Genomic DNA, 22,649 nt, shown 5'->3' with positions numbered 1-22,649 from the left:
AAAGATAACATCATCAGTAGACTCTCTCCATGTTCTTCAGTCAAGCCATAATGAGGGACGTCACTGATAACGAGATGAAATAGTATTGGTTTCTTTGGAATGCTCTCCTTAGAGCGTTTCAAAAAGACTTTTTATTCTCGCTGCCTTCTCGGAATCGATTTTTTCAATTGACCTGGGGACCAAGAATACATTTAAAGTACTTCCTGCCGTAAAAAGTGACTAAAAATGATAAAAGTTGTTGGGCTAGCAACCAGAAAATTTCGAATCATCTTGCTACCATTACGACCTTCCCTATCATCAATGGTGTGTGCTTGGTTTCTGGAATATGTTGCGCTCTCCGCCAAGGGTACTGAAGGTCCACATAATGCGCGCTTTCTCCGACTTGAGCGGGAATTGCCACGATGAAAGCTAGAAATCCTAGGATTAAGCTGAAGTGAGCTGATGGAACTCTGGAGAGTACTCATAATTGTAACAGATCAGAATTCATAGTCGGACTATTAATAAAGGTTACAGGAAGGTGCACTTTCATGACCTGGAAGCCGAGGATTTCTGATTTATGATCGTGATGAGTGATTTTAATACCAAGATGGTCTCTGCTAACATTTTGCTCGGCCATGGCTTCGATAATCATAAGAACAGTGGTGAACGATTTGTGGACTTCTACAACTTTCACCGGCGCCAGAGGCACAGGGCTTGTGGCAAGCTCAGTTGGGTTTCGACTGGCCAGTTTGGACTAACCAGATCTGTCTTCCAAATAGAGGTAACAAAAGAGTATTAACTTCAGCCAAAAAAGGTATTGTCATTTTAAGGGTCGCTTGCCTACGTTTTCATGTTGCTACTCCATCTGCGCTGGTGAGTGAAGCAAAAGTTGCTGCCATAGCAATAATTTCACCTCGGTATGTGGTATCACGAAGAAAGCTTTCAGAGTGTCATAAGTCTTTCGATAATCCTTTCAGGGATACTATCGATGATGAGCAACTGGAAAGGTGGACGGAGTACTTTGCCAATCATGGTATCGCGAAATACCACAATTCGTGGATAACTTGAGATGCTTTTAAATTTTCACTTCATCTATGAGGAGGGCTCCTCGCTTCCCTAAGGGATTGTGGGGAGGCGTGGTTCGAAGAATTCAAGGCTTACCTATAAACTCGCCTATTCAATGAGCATTTCAGAGAATGGATGTTGATAGTTTGCATACGCATAGTAATCTTCATTCCAATAAATACAATCTTGAGTGCGTATGACAGACAGACTGGCAGAGCAGACAACCATAAGGTTTTCACAAACATACATCTAAAAACGAACATTTGAAAATGACTTTTCATTGGTAAAGTATAAGTTTTGGCATTGAATTTTCAATCGAGGGTCAAGGAAATTGTAGGGGATGTGCGAGGAGATTGTAGTTTGCCCAAGATAATAAATTGTTTCCAGTCCTCCAGACTATTAATAGATGTACACAATTTTTACACATGAACACCATATTCAGTGAATGACTCTAAAAGTTTTTCGGCTGTATTTTGGGTTATCTGAGTTTTCTCATTCTTCTTCCAGTTCTTCCTAAAAGTTCCACCAAGGTGGAAAAATTGTTGCCCATGTCCGTGTTTAGCCTTTTTCGGGGGGGAACCGCTCAATGAGGAGAGAAGAAACAAAGAAATGAACTACATTCTGGAAACAGGCAAGAAAAACGGATACAACAGGAACCTCATCGAAAATCGGATAAAAAGAAACTACCCGAGGCCTGAAGACAGCAGCTTTCAACACTTTTCCAGGAGGTGAACACAGAACATAAGCAATGGATAACACTAACCTACTCGGGTTAGACGCAGAACATCAAAAGGCAGCTACATAAACGTGGATTCCGGGTCATCTCGACCAGCAGACGATACTTACTTAGGACCCGGTTACAATCAGTCAAGGACAAAAAAGAGTGTACGGAAAAGAGTGACATTTATAAGATTTCCTCCTCAGACTGCGACAAGATTTACGTCGGACAAACAAAACGGCTAGTCCACATCAGGGTGCTAGAACACTTAAAGGAGGCCGAATCCGCTGAAATAAGAATAATCCACACATAAGATCCGCGGTTGCCAAACATATGATAGAGCAGGGACACCATTTACCATTGGATAACGCCAATATTTTGAAAGAAGTGAACGACGTTAGGAGATTAGATTCCTACGAGAGCTTCCAAATTTCGAAAATTCCTCTTCAAAAAATGCTAATCAAGGCGATTATTATTCTGTTAAGGGAAAGTCGCATCGCGTCCTTAAAGAGCTATTGCGCCTCTTTTACTGGTTATAGTGTACCTATTGATCATAGTATCTCAAGCAGGCCTATAACCGTCAGGAATTTTAGTATGTTCCCTACTTCCAGATCTTTCAACTTTACATCTGGTATTAAGTGTTCTCCCAGATGCCTCGACCTCCTGTGTGGAGTTGCCAAATCTCCCATCAGGCGCGTCCCTTCGTGCGGATAAGGGAATGCTCGGCGAATGTGTCATGGCCATGCACATGCACGCATCCGGAGATGTGCGTGTATGGGCATGTTTATGCGCAGGCCGGGTAGGTGGGAAGTAAACGCCCACCCGTGGATAAAAATTGGCTATGGGAAGGATACCCAGAAATAAAACCAAACATGGAGGAACAGAAAAAGGATGAAGTTACGGTGCAAGGCTTCGGAAACCCAGTACCGGCGGTTTTTGGGAGTGAGCCAGCGGGTTTCCGGCCGTCGATATCCAACGACTGCAGTGCCTCATTAGTGGGAACCTTGGCTACTGTGGCATTTAATGTTACAAGCGTACGTGAGGTACTTGAACTGGCTCCAGTGACGGATCCGTTGAGGAGGAGCTCGATTCGCAGATCCGCTCCCACACGGGCACAAGCCCCCACGATCGCTATCACCAGTGGGAAGCGTATAGCGGGAGTCTTCAATGAGGAAGAATCACTGACGTCGATTCACCCGAGCGATGTTTTGGGCAATGATCGGTCTGGAGCTGCCTTTACTGCCCTCGGTAAAAAGATCATGGAGCTGTGTGAGTTTATAAAGGAGCGCAGGAACATTCACCAAAATATAAGGGCCATGATAAGAGGCATCCGTTTGACGTACGGCAAGGCCCAGGATGAACGAGTAGGGAAGTCGCCGATTGGTAAAGTGAACCAGGCAACTCAAGTAACGCCGGTTCAAAACATAAAAGGGGAGAAACCGGGGAAGTGGCTGCGCGAGAAGCTGAATGACTCAACAGGCCAGCAAACTCCGAAAAAAAAGGACTCAACTCCCAAAAAGGCGGAGTTCATGAAAAGTATGCATGAAGCTGCCAGTGAAAATGTTGCAGTGGCTACCTCGAGAAAAGGGATCGAACCTTCAAAGGCGGATGCGGAAGCTTGGGGGAAGGTAGAACCGCGGAAAAGCAATGATCGGAAGAAGATAAGATCGGAGGTGATTTTCATTTCCAAACGAGGCGAAGAGTCATACGCCGACATTCTCAGGAAAGTGTAGGCAGACACCGAACTCACCAATTTGGGAGATAACGTTAGCCGCATTAGACGGTTCCAGAAGGGAGATCTTATGTTGGAGCTTAAGAAATCCAAGGATGTAACCGCGGACAAATTCTTAAGTCAAATCGCCATCATCAGCCTACCAGTGGAGAACGCACTCAAACTGTTAGCAGCAGGGAGAGTAAGAATAGGCTGGGTTATGTGTCGCCTTAGGGAACAAGTGTCGTTAAAACGGTGCTTTAGATTGCTTGGCTTTGTTCACATTGCGAAGGCATGCACAAGTGCAAATGACAGGTCAAAGCAATGCAGGAGATGCGGAGTGGAAGGCCATATCAGCAAGGGCTGCGGAGCTGACCCAAATTGTCTAATGTGCAAAGGAAAGGAGGTTGTGGATCATCGGCGCATTGCAGGCAGCAGCAGGTGCCCGGAATACAGGAGAGCCCTTAGCACAAATCACAGATGAGGTTGATACAAATCAACCTCAACCACTGCGAGGCGGCGCAGGATCTACTCGCGCAAACCATCCGCGAGAAAAACATCGATGTGGCCATACTAAGTGAACCATACCAACACCACGGTGGTAGTGTTTGGGTCAAAGACCAAACGGGCCAAGCGGCGCTATGGTCTTGTGGAGAGCAAGCCTTCGAGAAAATAATGGAGCATCCGAAGGAGAGCTTCATCAGAGCGAAGGTCAGGGCATCCACATCTACAGCTGCTATGCTCCACCCAGCGCTACACTCGTCGAGTATGTGCGGATGCTTGCCGCTCTTGTTTTGGATGCAAGAGGACGTTGGCCGATCATAATAGGAGGTGATTTCAATGCGTGGGCTCTTGAATGGGGCAGCCGGATAACTAATGTGAGGGGACGTGTTCTCCTCGAAGCATTCGGGGAGCTAGACGTGGTACTGGCGAATGTTGGGTCTTCGTACACTTTCTGGGAAGGGGCCTGGGGTCTATAGTGGGCCTGACATACGTGAGAGCCACTTGGCATGTCAGTGAGGACTATACTCACAGCGACCATCAGGCAATCTGCATAGAGATCAAGGACGGATGGAGCTTGAAAAAGAGTTTTCGCAGAATGCCGGGTGGTATGCTTGGCTGGGCAGTGAAAGCTTTCGAGGGGGACACGTTTTCCGTGGTGCTCAAATCCGACATATTCCTGAATGGTACGGCTAGAGAGAAAGCCACCCAGATCACTCGATGCGTGATGGAAGCATGCGATGCTACTATGTCAGAAGTCGATTGCTCCCCAGTAGGCAACCCAACTACTGGTGGAACAACGAAATTGCAAGTTTGCGAGCCGCATGTTTTCGGGCAAGTAGGCTTTGTCAGAGGCTCAGGGGGAAACCGGTGGTGACGGTCGAGAGGAGGCACACAAGCAATTGCGTGGCCGCCTAAAGGAAGCCATTCGGAGGAGCAAAAAGGGCTGCTTCAAACAGCTGTGCGACCATGCCGACATAAACCCTTGGGGCGAGGCTTACAGAGTAGTGATGAAAAGGCTGCGGAAATCATCCCAGGTGACCTGTCCGCGCCTCCTGAAACATATTGTTACCGCTCTGCTCCCTCACCACGAATAGGGGATGGCAAATTTTTGTCCAGCTAAATGACGGCATAATACCGCCTGTAACTGTGGAGGAGCTGCGGGAAATATGTGGTACGTTAGGTGATAACAAGGCCCAGGTTTGGATGGCATCCCCAACCGAGCTTTGAAACTGGCAGTGAAGACTAGGCCCGTGCCTAACAGAAGGAATATTCCCTACCCAGTGGTAAAAGCAAAAGTTGGTGTTGCTTTCGAAGCCTGGCAAGCCACCTGGAAACCCAGGGTCGTATCGTCCTATCTGCCTGTTGGATACAATGGGGAAGATGATGGTGAGAGTCATCTACAACAGACTCCTGCCCATCGTCGAAGCCAGCAATGGTTTGTCGGAACGCCAGTTTGGTTTCCGACGCGCCCACTCTACGGTGGACGCAATTAATATGGTGGTAAACCAGGCAAAAGGTGCACTGATTTCTGGCGGCTGCTGTGCCGTGGTGGCGTTGGATGTGAAAAACGCATTCAACTCGGCCAACTGGAATAGAATTAAAGGGGCGTTGGCATAGGTGTCCCCGGATACATAGCGAATTTGGTGGAAAACTACCTCTCAGGGAGGACTCTCGGGTACGGGACGGATGAGGGCCCCAAAGAGTACATTGTCACAGCCGGGGTGCCACAGGGATCGGTACTTGGTCCCCTGTTGTGGAATGTCATGTATAATGGGGTGCTTGCTCTTCCCGTCCCAGAGGGGACTACGATTGTCGGCTTTGCTGATGACCTAGCTGTGGTTGTTGCAGCAAAACACCCAGAAGATGTGGAGGTTTACGCGACGGAAACAGTGAGAGCGGTAAAGTCCTGGCTAGAAAAGGCCGGGCTGACCTTGGCGGACGCGAAAACGGAAGCGGTCTTAATAACGAACCGCAGAAAAAATAACACTGTGAAAGTGGAGGTCGGTGGACATACGGTCGTCTCAAAGCCGGCTATTAAATACCTGGAGGTAATAATTGACACCAAATTGAGTTTTAGGGAACACCTAGAATATGCATGCTAAAAGGCAGCCAGTGCCACCACGGCACTTGCAAAAATGTTGCCAAATATTGGTGGACCGAAACGGACGGAAGCAGGTGAACTCGGTTTACCGGCGGATGGCTTTGAGTGTTTGCAGTGCTTTTAGAACCACATCAGATGAGGCAGTATTGGTGGTGGCAGGCATGATCCCGGTTGACATTCTGGCCAAAGAAATGAGTGTCTTGTACAATGCAAGACGTATGGAGGGGCATGCACAGCGTAGAAATGTGGCAAGGTCAGAGTCGCTTGATCTCTGGCAACGCAGATGGGACGAATCTACGAAAGGTCGGTGGACGCACAGGCTCATTCCCAACATTAGGGTGTGGCTTGAGCGAAAACATGGGGAGACCAACTACAGGCAGTATCTGCACTGCTTTGGGTTGGATGATTCTCCGAACTGTCCCAGATGCGATGGCATACCGGAGGATCCAGAGCATGTGATGTTTCATTGCCCACGATTTGCGATGGAGAGAAGGAGCTTAAACCAGGTGCTGGGCAGGAGCGGGACCCCGGAGAGCTTGGTTACGGAGTCCGAGGAGAAGTGGTTTGCGGTTGGCTCCGCAATCATCCAAATGCAGGAGGAGTTGCTTGCTGAAGGAACAAAGAAGGAGGAAAGCTGCAATTAGGAGAAGGATGAGCGCCTAAGAGCAAACCTACCCCGCGAAGTAATACCTTAATGGTGGTCCCGCGAGGCTGGGGCTGGAGAGACCGGGGGTGGTTTTTAGTGGGTGTGAATCGCACACGCGCCCGCTGTAGTTCCGGCGTTCGGGCGGTGGAGCTGCGGTGGACGTGTCTTTCTAAGATTTTCCACCTCCGTGTACGCACAAAAAAAAATGTCTCGACCTTCTTTGTACAAATGCCGGAAACTGTCCCAGAACGTGTATATACGTTTCGTCATACTCCTTACAAAACTTGCAGGCAATATCCGTAGATATCTCTAGCTTCCCTAGGTGATATTTCAGCCGACAATGACTAGTGAGAATTCCCACTATGTTTCGGAGGTTCCAGCCATGCATGAATATTGCCCTCCCTGCCTGTATCTTTATGTGCAGATGGAGAGGGGTTAATCTCAGAAGGACCCCCAGGGATGCTATTGGGCATGTCCTCATTGCCCCACTGATACCCATGTAAGCCAGCCTTTGGAGTTTATGTAATTCATTGGCTTGTGTGCTGAATTAAATAAAATATTATAATCACAGAAGTAGCTATAAAAACCCAAATTGTGAAGGAAATTTTTAGAAGGTAACACTCAGGAAGGAGACAGTTGGTCCCCCAAATACATATTTGTATGGATTAGATACTTTTAGCCAATAAAATGAAAATATCTTCCAAGGCATTCTTTAATTTTAAGAATTATATGACTTTTTCCGCTATGTTTTAAGGTAAATCCCGATTTTTCAATTTCCCTCAATAATTTAGTTAAAATTGAAATGACACTCTTTTACTTCCATTTAGTTTTGTTAAATTTTATTTATTTATTTAGAAATTTAATTTAAATTTTTATTTATTTATTTAGAAACTTAATTTAAATTTTTTCCCGCATTTGCAGATATTACCAAAAGCTCGATTGAACACAAGATATTACCTGTGCGCTGAACAAGATTCGGAGTGGGCTAAACAGAGAGAAGAAACGAGTTAGTCGCTTGACGCCGGTGCATGCGGTGCTGACAGGAGTGATGACATTGTGCATTATTGTTAATAATATAATTAAAAACGTAAGTTTAAAGTTGTTTTTTTAAAAAAAAATCTATTCGATGCATGAGAAGTATCGGTTTCAATTTTTTTCTGAATTCTATAAAAAGCAGGAATTTTGCTAAATTAGGAAGTAAGGATTGACATCCAAACGAAGGAGAACTCAGTAAATTTCACTTTGTTCCTTTCGTTTCAGTGAATAAATCAGGCATGCGGATGGATGAACTGAGTTGGGTGGGAATTGCAGATGAGAGGTGCCAATTCTCCAGTGTTTATATATCATACCAGCGCCGAGAGTGAAGGCAAATAGCTAGTAAAACCGAAAGCTGACTAATCAAGTAAGTGGCGTTCTCTGATTAAGTAAGAAACTAGAAAAACTAAGTGTTAGACTATTAACGAGTGGGTGAAAAAGATGGGCGCATACATGGTATTGCATGTCCAGAATCAACGGGTCAGAGCTAGGATCCTATTCTTTCAAAGGAGTCGGGCCGCCACAAAGTATGATTGAAGGGTAGGTGCTACTGAAGAAGCCTGTAAGGATTTATACACTAGGAGCAAAACAAGTGCAATAAAGTGGGGTTTACTTGATTGCTGGTGACCCTATCGAACGAATTGATCAACGTAGCAATAGATGCATGAGAGGAACTTAGGGGAACTTACTATACACCGAAGACTTGTTGGATGAAATCGTCTTCGATTATCTTTTTCAAGTTTTGTGTAAAATATATTGGGTTCCTTTCGTTTGCTTTGAATTACAGGAAAACCGAGATTTTTCGTAGGTTTTAGGTTTATTTCCTAATATTTTGCTTTTACTCCTATTTTTAAGGCATTTGAGGTATTTATTTTTCGTGAGCCTAAATTAAAATAAATACAAAATTTATTTATTTTTCATCCCATTTTTATAGCCTTGTAATTGTAAAAGTTATGAAAGAAAATAAAGATGATTTAATTTTTTTTATTTGTGGAGCCTTTACGCTCCTGCCCATAGCATGACTTTTCAGTTGAAGGGGGTCCTCACACTTTCATCATTCAACCACGAAATATTAAAATAGCGAGGACACCAAAAAGGAGAAGTCATATTTCATCTGAGGTAAAGGTAAGCATCTGACGAGTATGCATGGTTTCCTTCCATTTCATCATCATCAACAGCGCAACAAGCGGTATTCGGTCTAGGCCTGCCTGAATAAGGAGCTCCATATATTCTGGTTTTGCGCCCAGGTCCACCAATTCGATATCTCTAAAAGCTATCTGGCGTCCTGGCCTACTCTATCGCTCCATCCCAGGCAGGGTCTGCCTCGTTTTCTTTTTCTACCGTAGATATTGCCTTTATAGACTTTCCCGACTGGATTATCCTCATCCGCTCACAGATTTCGTCGTTATGTAGACTATGGAATCGTCCATCCACACGTAGGGGGCCAAAAGTTCTTGCGAGGATTCTTCTCTCGAACGCGGCTAAGAGTTCGCAATTTTTCTTGCTAAAAACCCAAGTCTCCGAGGAATACATGAGGACTTGCAAGATCATTGTCTTGTGCAGTAAGAGCTTTGACCCTATGGTGAGACGTTTCGAGCGGAACAGTTTTTGTAAGCTAAAATGGGGTCTGTTGGCTGCCTTCAACCGTGCGCGGATTTCATCGTCATAGCTGCTATCGGTTGTGATTTTCGACCCTGGATAGGAGAAATTTTTAACGGTCCCAAAGTTGTAGTCTTCTACCTTTATTCTTCCCGTTTGACCAGTGCGGTTTGATGTCGTTCGTTCTTTTGGTTTTGACGCTGACAGTTTTTGAAAGCTGAAATAGGCTCTGTTGGCTGCCAACTGTGATTTTTGACCCTAGATAGGAGGAATTATAAACGGTCTCAAAATTGTAATCTCCTATTTTTATTCTTCCCGTTTGACCAGTGCGGTTTGATGTTGCTGGTTGGTTGGTTTTCAGTGCTGACGTTGCCATCATATATTTTGTCTTCCCTTCATTGAAGTGCAGCCCACGATCTCGCGCGGCCTGCTCGATCTTGATGAAGGCAGTATGTACGTCTCGGGTCGTTCTTCCCATGATGTCGATATCGTAACCATAGGCCAGTAGCTGGGTGGACTGGAGGATCGTACCTCTTGCATTTACCTCAACATCACGGATTACTTTCTCGAGTGCCAGGTTAAAGAAGCATTCGCTTGTTGTAGACCGTTGTTGATGTCGAATGGTCTTGAGCCTTGAGCATCAGTTGATGAACCACTTGGTGTAATTGGTCGCCTCCATATTTAAGACTATTCCGGTGTAATTCCATCGGCTCCTGGCGACTTATGATTTTTTAGCCGATGAATTGCACGGACTGTTTGTTCTATACTTGGTGGTGGCAGTATTTATCCGTCGTCATCAGTTGGCGGGACCTCGAACTCGCCAATATTCTGGTTGTTCAGTAGTTCATCAAAGTACCCAACCCATCGCTCTAGTATGCCCATTCTGTCGGAAATCAGATTTCCCTCTTTGTCGCGACAGGATGAACATCGAGGTGTGTAAGGCTTCATCCTGTTGACTTGTTGGTAAAACTTGCGTGCCTGGTGCGGTTGCTGCGTACACTTTTCGAGTTCACAGACCTGTTGGTTCTCCCAGGCTTCATTTTTCCGTCTGTGAAGTCGCTTCTCCACTCGACGGAGTTCGTGATAAGTCTTCGCGCGTGCCCGCGCCCTTTGAGAATGCAACATTACTCGGTATGCGGCATTCTTCCGTTCCGTTGCTAGCTTATATTCATCGTCAAACCAGCCGTTCCGGCTCTTTACAGCTGGGGCCAAGTATGTTTGCGGCCGTATTCATGATAACGTTCTTTAAGTGATTGTGAAGATCATTTGCTGATGCTTCATCTCCAGGTCCTCTGTTGACTGCGGTTATTGCGGCATCCACTTCCCTTTTACAGGTGTTGCGGAGGGCTGTGTTGTGGATGGCTTAGGCGTTAACCCTCACCTGATTGTCAGAGGGGATTCTAGGTGTTGTTGCAATTCGAGCTCGGAGCCCCATGCCAACGAGGTAGTGATCCGAGTCTATATTGGCCCCTCTATATGTTCTGACATTCATCAAGGCTGAGAGGTGGCTGCGTTCGATCAACACATGGTCAATTTGGTTGAAAGTGGTCCCGTTAATTGAGCAAAAGGGTAGCAAAATTTGCATTATCAAGTAGTTGTGTTTAAGTCCATAGGGGCCAAACATGCAAAAGAGGGATGTAAGTTTTTTTTTCATCAAACACCGTCATCCAATGAAAGGTCTCAGTTAGTACTTTCCGAAGTTGGTCTTAGTTTTGGTATTAGTTGGAAAGGTATTGAGTGCGGAGGTCGAAAGTGATCAATTCTTCAACGGACCCATTCTCAGAAACTACCCAACCGAAAAATCTGAAAAAAAAAATCAGGAGGGTGCCACTATATGATGCCTCGGCTCCGAAATACCCCCCATACCGATATTTATAAATGAAATACACAAAACCTTTCATACCTGAAGCGTCCAGCTTTCGGTTTCCCGACTTGTTTCAGAACTAGCCAGGAAGGTGGAAGTGTAAAATTGTTTCATGCTGAGTTTAAGGAGGATCTACGTACATGCGAAAGAGTGGTATAAATTATTTTTTTTAGCCAAATATGGTCATATGGGGTATCAAATGGAAGGTCTCTTCTTCTTTTTCTTCAGCCTTTGTCCCGTTCACAAGCGGGGTTGGCTCGTCGTGATTGGTTTGGCCATTTGGGTCTATCGAATGTCTGATTTAGGTGCAATCTCGAGGCTTTTAAATCCCCATGCAGCGTATCAAGCCTTTTGGTCGTTTACCGTCGACTTCGATGTTCAGACTAATCTTGGTAAGTGAATTCTCGTTAGCACGAATTGCGTGACCATACAACCGAAGACGCCTCTCTTGCGACTTTTCCACGATCGGTGCAACCCCATAACGATCGCAGATATCCTCATTTCGGCCCGCTGAGATTTTCGAACCAGTTTAGAATCGCCGATATTTTCAGTTCACAAAGTAATCCTGTGAAAGATTCTGGAAAGAATGGTATGCCATTGAAATTAGTGACTTTTCACTAAAACGTATTTGTATTTCTGCGTCGCTGAAATTAAACAAGCAACTTGAAAGGTTTGTATTTTCCGACCATCAATTTTACTGACTACTTCATTTGCGGTGCATCACGACTTCGTCAACCGAATCTGAGAATCCGGTGTTTTCCAACCGGTCATCGCCCTTTGTTCGCCCTTTTAATACGCTTTGAGATATCCGAGTGTGTTTCGTACGTTGATCGTGGCCGGCCCATTGCAGCTACCAAAATTTGACTATTTGGGGGATTTCAGAGTCGTCAAATATTTGATATAACTCATGGTTGTATCGACCCTGGAACATCCTTTCGTTTAGCTTCTATTATTCTCCTCAGGATCTTCTCCAGCACCATTTTTTTTGGAAATTTATGTTAGCATCCATGTTTCACATCCGTGTCGTTCGGACTTCGGCTTAGTGGTTAGAGTGCTAGGCCATCGTAGCGGAAGGTAGCCATTCAAATTTCACCGTTCACGTTTACTGTGGCAGAAGAATTTGTATGATGACTTCCCCCTATCCATTTGGAGGCATTTGGTCAAGGTACACAACTCTGTGAGAGGGTTAGCAGATGTCATTAGCGTAGTCAAGATGATGGAGAAAATATGACAGTCTCTTAAACCCTTCCATTTCCTTTAGCCAAGACAAGGTGAAGGACGTCGTCGATAACGAAAATAAAAAGTATTGTTGAGAAAATGCAACCTTGTAGGACTTCTTCAGAGATTCAGAGCAGAATATTACTCATCATGCCCTTCCTCCAGTGCCAGAGTTTATGAATTTGTTGGAGTACCGACTATGCAGAAATATTTCCCACGGTGGCTTTTGTTGGCACAGATGATTTCACTTCTGTTTCTGGGAGTAATTCATATTCACATGTAACAGTGGCTTGCCCTATCATCCACAAAAAGTAGAACTTCATCGTTGTTGTTGTTATAAGATTGAGAATCGTGGTGAAGTGCATCCTCAGCCTCCTCAACCGCTTGTAGTCACTTCCGGGGGGTTCGCCAAACATTTAAAAGTTAGAAGCAAGTTTTCTCGATTATTATTTTTCGAAGTAGATATCAGTTTTGACATTGGTTGCAAAGCAGAGGGGGGTCTGAGCCACAAGCTGGCCCCTGGCATTACCGATATATTCGTCTCCTCCAAATACTGGTGTACAATAGTAGATATGTGCGGTTTTGAGTTATTATACGTGAGAACAAAGTGTTAACCGAAGAATCCTGCAGAAGGCATGACGTATGCCTTCAAGACTTCTTCAAGATAGCGTTGTACAGTAAGTCCACGTGATCTGCAGTCGCAACTTGAGCTTGTAATGAAGACAAAATCCGCTTTTGCTTCGAAAATCATGCCTCCCCAGAAGATGCAAAATGCGCCGCCAAAAGATACTAGGTCTGAGATGCAGCATGGGGTAAATCGCTTTGAAAGTCTTCTTTGGCTTAGTAAGCATTCTTATGGATTGTGTTTAGTCACAATGGTTATTAATTTCGCTTCATGGAGTACTACCACAACTTGCACAACAGCCCCAACTGGAGTAACTACAATCGGCACCAACGCGCCATCAGGACTATTCGAGTCAGCGGTAGAAAGTGCAATAGCACCAACGACAACAACAACGTCTTTTGCCTTCGAATGTAGCCATAAGCACCACCCAACCTGCATCGATCCAATCAACTCCATTTAGCTTTGGAGAAGCAGCAGGACAGCAGCCCCAGCTTACACGCACAAGCTTTAATTTCGGTGCAAGTGCCCCAGAACCCTTTATTTTTTTTTTGCTTTTGATGTTGAATTCAATTCAAATTCAATTCAAATCCTAGAATGTTTAGTAAATTAAATTAATAAAAGTTGAATTCTCGCTACAAGAGCCGATGCGAGGTTTTTGATGAGGAAGGTTCCGCTCTGGACTCTGCTCGGGTCTTTTTCTGTGTGGCTGCATTGTTTTAGATAATGTTGCTTCGGCGGTGCGTGATTGCATCCCTTTTTTCCTTTTTCTCAATTTCCACTCCGGTCTTCCGCCTGCACTTCGTTTACAAGCCCCAAGTAATAACCTGCGAGAAGACAAAACGGCGGGAAGCGCATCCCCCATGTGGCAGCGGTCGCAGTCAGGGCGCCCCCCTTCTGGCGGCGCAATCCGGCGGCGTGCATTTGCCAATTGGAAGCGCAATTTTTGCTCGCAGATGCGAACAAGAGACCATTGGGCTGATAGCGGACGTGTTGGAGGACTGCTTCAAGGACCAGCTAAAGGAGCAGGTCATACGCTGGCTGTCAGTAAGTGGGGAAGCGAAGTTGAATCACTTGCTGAACGAGCTGACACTGGGAGTTCGCACCTCAGCCAGTTGCTTCGAGAAATGAACTTTTGAAAACGCTATGGCTGCAGCAGCTCCCGGAGCGCTATCATGGTCTGCGTGAATTTGGGGTCGCTGCAGGTGCTGTTCGCCATGATCGACAAAGTCCACGTGGTGTACACGTGCCACGTGGTCGTGGAAGTGTCTAGGGACACATGTCGGGGGGTCGAGGAACTTAGATCAATGGTGAATACACCTATGGATGCGGTCTCCAAACTGACGGCCACTGTAGGTACTTTGCGTTGGGGAGGTAGATCTCGATAGCAATCACGATAAGGGCGTTCGGGTAGTCACACCCCGGGATCCTCATCGCCCTCGATAATTTGCTGGTACCTCCGTAAATTCGGAGCTCAAGTGAGGAAATGTACCACTGGATGCAATTTCAATGCAAGAGACTAGACTCGCTGGTGCCTCGGTAGCGGCTACCCGAAGCGCAGTACCATGTCACCTTATAATTTTCGACTCTCTGAGCACACGTTGCTTTCTGGTCGACAAGGGATCGGAGGTATTCGCTCTCCGCGTGCCTCGTCCGAACGTCCGTGATTCTCGGATTGTGCCGGGCGTTTTCGTGGCGATTTGTTTGACAGACAAACGCCTGCTTCTCTCGGTTGTTTCCGCAAGGGATTAATATCCTATTTGCAAATTCTAAGTGAAATGAGCAGCATACGATCGCAACAGTGGTTTCTCAGTGATTTCGGTCCGCTATTGTATCTTATTCTTCTACTTGACCTTTGTCCAGTTCAGTAGCCGGGTTGGCTCGCTTCGATCGATTGCGCATTATTTTCGGCCATAAGCGTAATCTAGGTGAAGGTCAGGGGTTACCAAATCACCAGATAGCGCATCAAGCCGTTGCCGTTTGGTCGACCCTTTGTTGCTTCCCATTGGTTCGATGCTCAGGCAATCATTCTTAGTCACTGAGTTCTCATTAGCATCTCCTCCCAATTTTTCCACGACGGGGGTAAACCAGCAGTCTCAAGTTCCTATGCTAACCCAAAATTGGCTCCTTTTGAACTGTGGGGATATCCAAAGGAAGTAGAGAACTGGTTCCAGATATGAAGGATTAAAGTAAATGGGTTGAACTGGAGGAAACTGCTTTCTCCTTGCTAAAAGATGGCTGTCCTCAGGTGAGGATCTACAACATCACTTACTCCAATACCAGTATCTTCTCTGGACTGAGAAAGGTGCATAAGGAGTCTATAAAGATCACGGCCTAGTTTCCTATTAAAATTTTTCTAATCGAATTTCAATTAAATTAAAGTATATTAGTATTAGTATATTAGTATTAAGAATTGACATCTATCTGCAATCGAATAAGTAATGTTTATTAAACAAAAAAGTTATCGATGATATTCTCTGTATTTAGAAGGATTATTTTTGACCTTTCCACAATGAGTTCTCGTTTTTTAAACGAATCCACGAGGGACAAGCCTATCATGATTAACAATCGAAAAAGCAGTGTTCATTGGAAATGTCCAAGTGTACTTTTTTGTATCTTTTTTTTTCAAACCAATACTTATGATTTCATAACTTCAGATCAGAAATCATATCTTTCATATCAAATTAATGGAAAGAAATATCACTTAAGCAATAGAATCAATGTCAACAAGAATCATTCATTGCAAAAACCACAACATTATTCATTACCTACATTATTCAAGGAAAAGTTTAATTCAACTAATGATCAAATTACCGTTTTTACTTAGTATTTGATGTGGTCTCAGCAGAAAAAACTAATATGGCCATAATTTGAATATGCATATCCATCTGTAGTCGCATATCGAACCTACTGGCAGCCGCTGTATTTTTTTATCCATTACAACTTAGCACAATTAATCGTATCGACTGTGATATTTTTAACCGCCTTAAATGATTCAACGAGAGGAGACAAGCTAATGGACCAATTAAAGAGTGTTTTTCTTCCATATGTGAATTCAAAACGCTCCAGTGCGAATTTAATTTGTTCGTATCAAGGTCAATTTATTAAGTGGACTTTAAGTAAGTGCGCATCTTTGAAGATGTTTTCTTTAGTAATAATAATTATTGGTGGTAATGTACTCTTGGGCAGTTGCGAGGGCCACAAACGAAATGGGAGAATATTTTGGATGGGGTTTGTCTAATTAAGGGTCATATGAAATGCGTATTTAATGTGGAGGATTTGGCTTGAAGGTTCCTTTGATACAATTTGGAAGACAACAAAGAAGCAATGACCCAATCATTGAGAAGAATAGCAGTTGATGTCGAAATATTACCCTTCAAAGATGGAAATGAAATAAATCGCCGAATTCAGCTCACAAACATAACCTTCTACCAGATCCTCCCGATTCTAAAAGGCAGCTGCATACACAGGAAAGCGAAGCTCCGAATACATAAAACGATAATAAGGCTTGTGTTATACTGCGGATGTGAAACATGGACCCTAACACAAACTTCCAGAAAACTGGTCAAGACCTTCGAGAGGGGGGTTATCAGAAGAATAATAGATGCTAAACGAGAAGACAATTGCCCAATTATAGGACGCGATCGAAGGATCGAGGATGGTTGGAAGAAGGATATCCTGAAGGCCAAGGCACCGAATAGCGGCTTTATACAAATATACGTAAGGACTTCAGGATTCTTTTTGGACCCAACCATCCCAGCAGTTCGTGAACGACGTGATTTTTGGCTTACATTGCAGCTTCGATTACTTTGACGCTATCAACATGGCTTCATCATTGGACGGGGAAACATCTCGAGCATATAAAAGTTCTGGTTTCTCACCACCCCTCGCCACCCTCGTGGCTACCGTCTCTAAGCTGGCGGCGACGGTGGAAGCTTTGTGTTCGGAAGGTAGGTCCCGAATCCGTTCGCGGTCCGCCAACCGAAATGGGGTATCGAGTAGTCGCATGTAGGGCACCTCAACGAGTCTTGCAGTTTGCTGGTACCACTACGTCTTCGTTGACAAAGTAAAGAAGTGTACCAGTCCATACACGTTGAGAGCATCGGAAAACTAAACTCATTGAGAGCTCTGGCGGAGGCTACCTAGAACGCAGCTCCATGCCGCCTAACCATCTACGATCCTTTGAGCAAGCACCATTGCATAATCGACACAGGCGCAGACGTCTCGGTTCTCACGGTATCACGGAATCACAAGTTGATCCCGTAACAATTCAAACTGGTGGTGCCAAACTCCTCAACCATACATACCTACGGTTACAGGCAAGTGAACGTAAGCCGAGAACTTCGAGGGACGGTTCCATGGTGTTTTGTTATAGCGCACATCAGCAGCCCATATTAGTCGCAAACTTCTTAGGCCACTATGGATTGCTGCTGGATCTACAGAACAGGTCTCTTATAGACTCCGCAACCTCGCTCAGGTCTTCAGGAAAACTTGCCACCTGCTTAACCGTGAGTCTTTCTATCATATCATATCACAGCCGACCATCGCATTTGCACGCTCCTTCAAAAATACAGCAACATAACTACCGAAATTATTGTCTCGCAGCTAGCTAAGCATGATGTATAGCATCACATCCGCACCACTAGCTCCCCTATCTTCTCGAAGGTGGGTCCATCACCACCCCAGAAAGTCACTTTTGTTAAGAAAGAACTTGACGTACTTTTAAAGTAAGGTATCTACAGATAATCAAATAGTTCCTGTTCTACTCCACTACACATGGTCCCAAAGCTTCACGGCGAAAGGAGACCATGTAGCGATTACAGACGTCTGAATACTCAGACAATTCCAGACCGCTATCCCATACCACTCATCCATGAGTTTGCGCACAAGCTTGCTAACTGTCGCGTATTCACGACCTTAGACTTAGCCAAAGCGTACCATCAAATCCCTGTAGCTACAGAAGACATTCCGAAAACGACAATATGCATACCCTTCGGACTCTTCGAGTTAACACGGATGCCTTTTGGTCTGTACAATGCGGTGCAAACTTTTCAGAGGTTCATCCACTTTGTCCTGCGAAACTATATCTTTTGTTTCGTGTACTTAGTTGATGTTTTGGTCGCCTCTTCCTCTGAGTCTGAGCACTTGGAACATCTCGAATGCATTTTTCAATGTCACCTTGAGGCCGGTCTTGTACTTAACAGTGATAAATGCAAATTGCTTCAACAGTAGGTGAAGCTTTTTAGCTATAAGATTTCTCCAGAGGGAATCTATCCGAATCCAGACAAGGTTCAGGCCATTGTAAACTTCTCACAACCAAACACATTCAAGGATCTGCGAAGGGTTTTGGGTATGTTAAACTTCTATCGTCGTGTTTTGCCCAAACCGGATAACATTAACTTTTCTGGGCCCAAGACCAAAGACTCGCGTGGGATTGCGTCGTCTACCCAGGCCATCCAACTTGGTCGTACATGGCAATCAAATACTTCCGATATTCCTCAGAAGGCAGGTCGTCCGCAGACTTCTCGGACCACAAGCCTCTTACCTTCGCTCCTAAGTAGAAGCCGCACCAAGTATCCCCTTGCTAACTCTGGCACCTGAATTTCATAAGCCAGTTTACGGATAATGAATTCCGAATGCGGTCGATACTTGGTCAGCCCTTTCCACCACTGGGCTTTTCGCTTGCTCCAGGACGCCGTGGCCAAGCTAAAATTACCCCCGCCGTCCCGTCATTCTTCCACGAAGGCTAACGCTCCTAGGGACCTAGATGTACACACTTGGCTTGGTGCGCATGAATGCTTCCCGGAGCCCCCTGCAACCACCATATGAGGGCCCATATAAAGCGTTCAACAGAGGGTATTGCTTCTTTAGACTTAAAGTCGACGATAGATCCAAGAACGTCTCCGTGTCCAGACTAAAGCCTTTTATCCTCGCAGCTGAGATCTCGGGGAAATTAGGTGCATGGCACGTGAGATTCGGTTTGCGCAACTAGAACTGGCGGGCCAGGAGTCGGGTTTTGTCGCTGAAACCATTTATTAACTGGGGGTGGCGAAGTGTGGAGGCACTACAATGGTTGTAGCACAATTCACTACGCCCGAGCGACTCAAAACACACCTACCCGAGCAACTCGCCTCCTTGTCGGTACCAGGATGACAGCCACGAGGACGACATAGGAACCGGGCTCGCGATAGTCTACAGCCAGCTGCTAATCCTGACAGTCAATTTTTAATAGTATTTGGAATAGCCTAGCCGCTAATGCATAAGCCACACATTGAGGAAAGTGTGCTTGTAATTGGTAGTAGTCAACTCCGATGGCCTCTTCCTATTCATTTCTAATTTCAATGTAAATTACAAAATGGCGCCCAATGTGGGGGGTGTGGCGCCATACATTGCTTCGTCTAAGAAAATTTCGTGATTTTCCTCAATTTCCCCACACCAGGTAAAAAGTACCCGAAATTTGCATATGATGTGTGAGGGACTGAAGAGGAGCCCCCACTTTCACGAGCCTGGCACAGAGCGTAGAGGTCGAGGGGAGACTTCATTGGAGCTGCACCTAAATGTTTATGGGTCCGCATGGCCAACTTTCTACTTTCTACGCGGATTGTCATTCTTTCCACCCGAAACTGTATGTCTGTGGTAAGGATGTACAATACGTGCAATATTTTTGCACAAAACGGATCAAATTTCTGCTATATGCCGTTAAATTGACCGCTGATTACTTTCGGTGTCGTTTCTTGGACTGAAATCTCTCCTTATCAGATGTACCACCACTCGGGCTCATGCAGTTTTTCCTGAAAATGGTGACCTATGGCTTAGATTATGCGCCCTGACAAGCAATTCGAACGCTTCATCAGATAGCCAACGACAATGCTCCTGATGTCAAGTGAATCATCAAGAACGCGTTCTATATGGATGACTTGTTGTACGAGGCGTCCAGTATAGAAGAAGATCTGGAGGTCATCCGTAAAAATTAAAAAAAACTCTGGGAAAAGGGAAGCTTCCCCTAACGAAGTGGGCGTCGAATTGTCCAGAGGTTCTGATCTATATTGACGAAAGTCGCCGAATTACTTCGTATGTCGAAGCTACCAGGGAACTTAAGATCCTGGGGTTGTACTATAGCCGCCGGGGCGACTGTTTCGTGTGCCGTATCAAGCCAAACTTAAATGTGGTGTATACCAAACGAAGGGTGCTTAGTCTAGTCGCTTCTATTTTCGATCCTATAGGTTGGCTGCTTCCGATCGTAATGGAGCTTCGAATAGAAATTCACGACTGGGATGACACTATTGAAGACCCGTCTCGAGGTCGATTAGAAGAGGTTTTCTCGTCCCTAGAATACGTGAATGAAATCCGGATTCCACATTGGAGTGGGCACACCTCCAGGGATGAAGAAATGGAGCTAGTAAGCTTTAGTGATGCATGCGGTGATGGTTACGCCGCGGTCATCTGCAGCCGGCACCAAATTGAGACGGCGAATATCGTGTGGTTAATCGCAGCCAGAGGACGCGTTACACCTTTAGAGGCATGAACAAATATAAGTTCCAAAGCAGGCACGATCCCGAAGCTCCTCGGAAATTTGTAGCTCAAGAGCTGTGGTTCCATGGACCTCACGCATCTAGCGGCAATGGGTGTCAAGCTTGCACTTGAACCAGATTTCATTCAGCGATTTTCAAGTTTGCCTCGATTGGTAAACTCAATCGTATGGTACACTTCAAAGAGAGGTAGATTTTTGGCTTCTATGAGGCCAACCAAACACCATGGATCATCATATTGGCGGCTCATGTGATGGATTTTCTACTATTTTACGAATCCATAAACACTCAACTCTTGATATGGCGTATGGAAAAATTAGGATTGAAGGGAGAAGAGAATATCTTGCACTGATGAAGGAAACAACTGGTTCCCGAAGTATGGTTTTTGCAAAATAACCTAAAAGGAAAATTGTCTTATTCTCTACATGACTTTGTTTATGAATTCCTATTTGTGTCGTTTTAAAACAAAAAAATTACAACCTTGAGAAACGATTTATGATACCCATTCAACCCGTCTTACTTTCGAAGTCTAATTTTAACACAATTACCTTGGACACGCTATTTACCCCAAGTTTTCGCCTTATTGGCAATGCTTTCAGCAACTGTATAGATTTCGCTTCACGCAGGAGCGACTGGAACGCTAAGGACACACCAGCAAAACTTTCAGCAGCTGATACTTCGTAGAATTGACAAGAATATTTCAATGATAATTCATGTCCTTCATTTACTGATACTTTTCTGAAATTAAAGCAAATTATCTCATCTAAATTTTTTGGTCTTACCTTTTGGACGCTTCTATACCTTACGTGATCCAAATCACGCTTGTTTCCTAGAAGTAAGGTTGTGTAATATGATGGCAATTTAAGTTTTGTCAACTGTTCCAAGTAGTCTTCGGCGGCTGAGAAACTTGGCTTATCACAGATAGAGTAAACCACTACGAAGGCATCCCCCCATCTGATGTGTTCGTATAAACAGCCAGTTTTCTGGAAAGAGTCATTTAAAAAATAGGAATATAATATCTTACTGTAAAAGGAACGCGTGGTCTATTTAAATATTTATTTAGCCTTTTTAGTTAGTTAGTTTAGTTCAACAAAGAATTAGATAATGAAACCTTCTAGTTCGATATGGAAGTCTGAATGACCACCGATAGATACTTCATCACCATCAAATTGAGCTATGAAAAAATCAGATAAAGATACAGATATAGGTAACTGACAATCGGATTAATTAAATATACTACGATTCGCACCAAACTTTGTTGAGTTTCGGCATCACATACTAACCAGCATACGTTGAAGTGAACTGCCGAGACATAAAGTTGGAGATTGTTTCGAATGCATTAGCGTAGGGAGCTGCTTCTGCAGTATGTCGACCCGCCTCCACGGTGCCGAATCTGGGAAGTGAAGATGACGAATTTGTTGTGAAAGATTTTGGGATTACCAGTGCCCCTAGGCTTTAAAGGCAAAGGCTTCAATTGCGATTAGGTAGGATACATGGCTCGAGATTGCGGAAGGACCTGAAAAAGGTCCAGCTCATCCGAATCGCATGAGGGAGAAACTAAAATGAAATGGATGGACAAAAGCCAAACTAAGTCGTCGATACATTAATGGACGCCAGTTTAAAAAGACATGAGCTGGCTCCCACAACGGATTGCCACAGTATCTCCATTTCCCAATCCGAAGGAAACGTAAACAGCCTAACCGTAGATGGAATGTTTAAAGGACGGATCTTTACGATGACATTGGACACAGGAGCATCACATTCTATCTTCCAAAGTGACCTAGTTGGTGGAGTGGAGCTGGTCACAGGAATTTGCCATAGGACCGCTGCTAGTGAGAATAAAAGTTTATTGGGGAAAATCGCTGAAGATGTTACAATTGGTACAACAGCAGAGAAGCCTGAATTTATAGTAGCGGACACAGTTGACGATATCTTTCTGGGAATAGGTTTCATGATAAGAAAGAAGAGAATTTTTGGATACGGAAATACAGAAATACCTTTGAATCTAAACTGCGAAAAGTCACCGTTTCCCCAGGAGACTTCTATTATACAGCGAAA

The 22,649-nt window shown here is 44.7% G+C and overlaps 1 protein-coding gene across 3 annotated transcripts in view; it reads right to left on the bottom strand.

Annotated features, from left to right (window-relative positions):
• LOC119658623 (ras-related and estrogen-regulated growth inhibitor-like protein) overlaps window positions 1-22,649 on the bottom strand; it is a 187,724-nt gene that overhangs the window by 20,677 nt on the left and 144,398 nt on the right. For 2 of the 3 annotated variants that reach the window (XM_038066119.1, XM_038066118.1), the window contains 2 exons: window positions 21,393-21,574; window positions 21,140-21,329 (listed from right to left, as the gene is read on the bottom strand). In XM_038066119.1, the coding sequence (XP_037922047.1) occupies window positions 21,140-21,329; window positions 21,393-21,574 (372 nt within the window). The remainder of the gene's footprint in view (window positions 1-21,139; window positions 21,330-21,392; window positions 21,575-22,649) is intronic. The other variant, XM_038066121.1, reaches the window with a different exon arrangement.

This window comes from Hermetia illucens, chromosome 6 (genome assembly GCF_905115235.1).
Source record: "Hermetia illucens chromosome 6, iHerIll2.2.curated.20191125, whole genome shotgun sequence".
Taxonomy (NCBI): Eukaryota; Metazoa; Arthropoda; class Insecta; order Diptera; family Stratiomyidae; genus Hermetia; species Hermetia illucens.
Note: the sequence above shows the minus strand (reverse complement) of the source record. Positions and strands in the feature narration are given on the sequence as shown.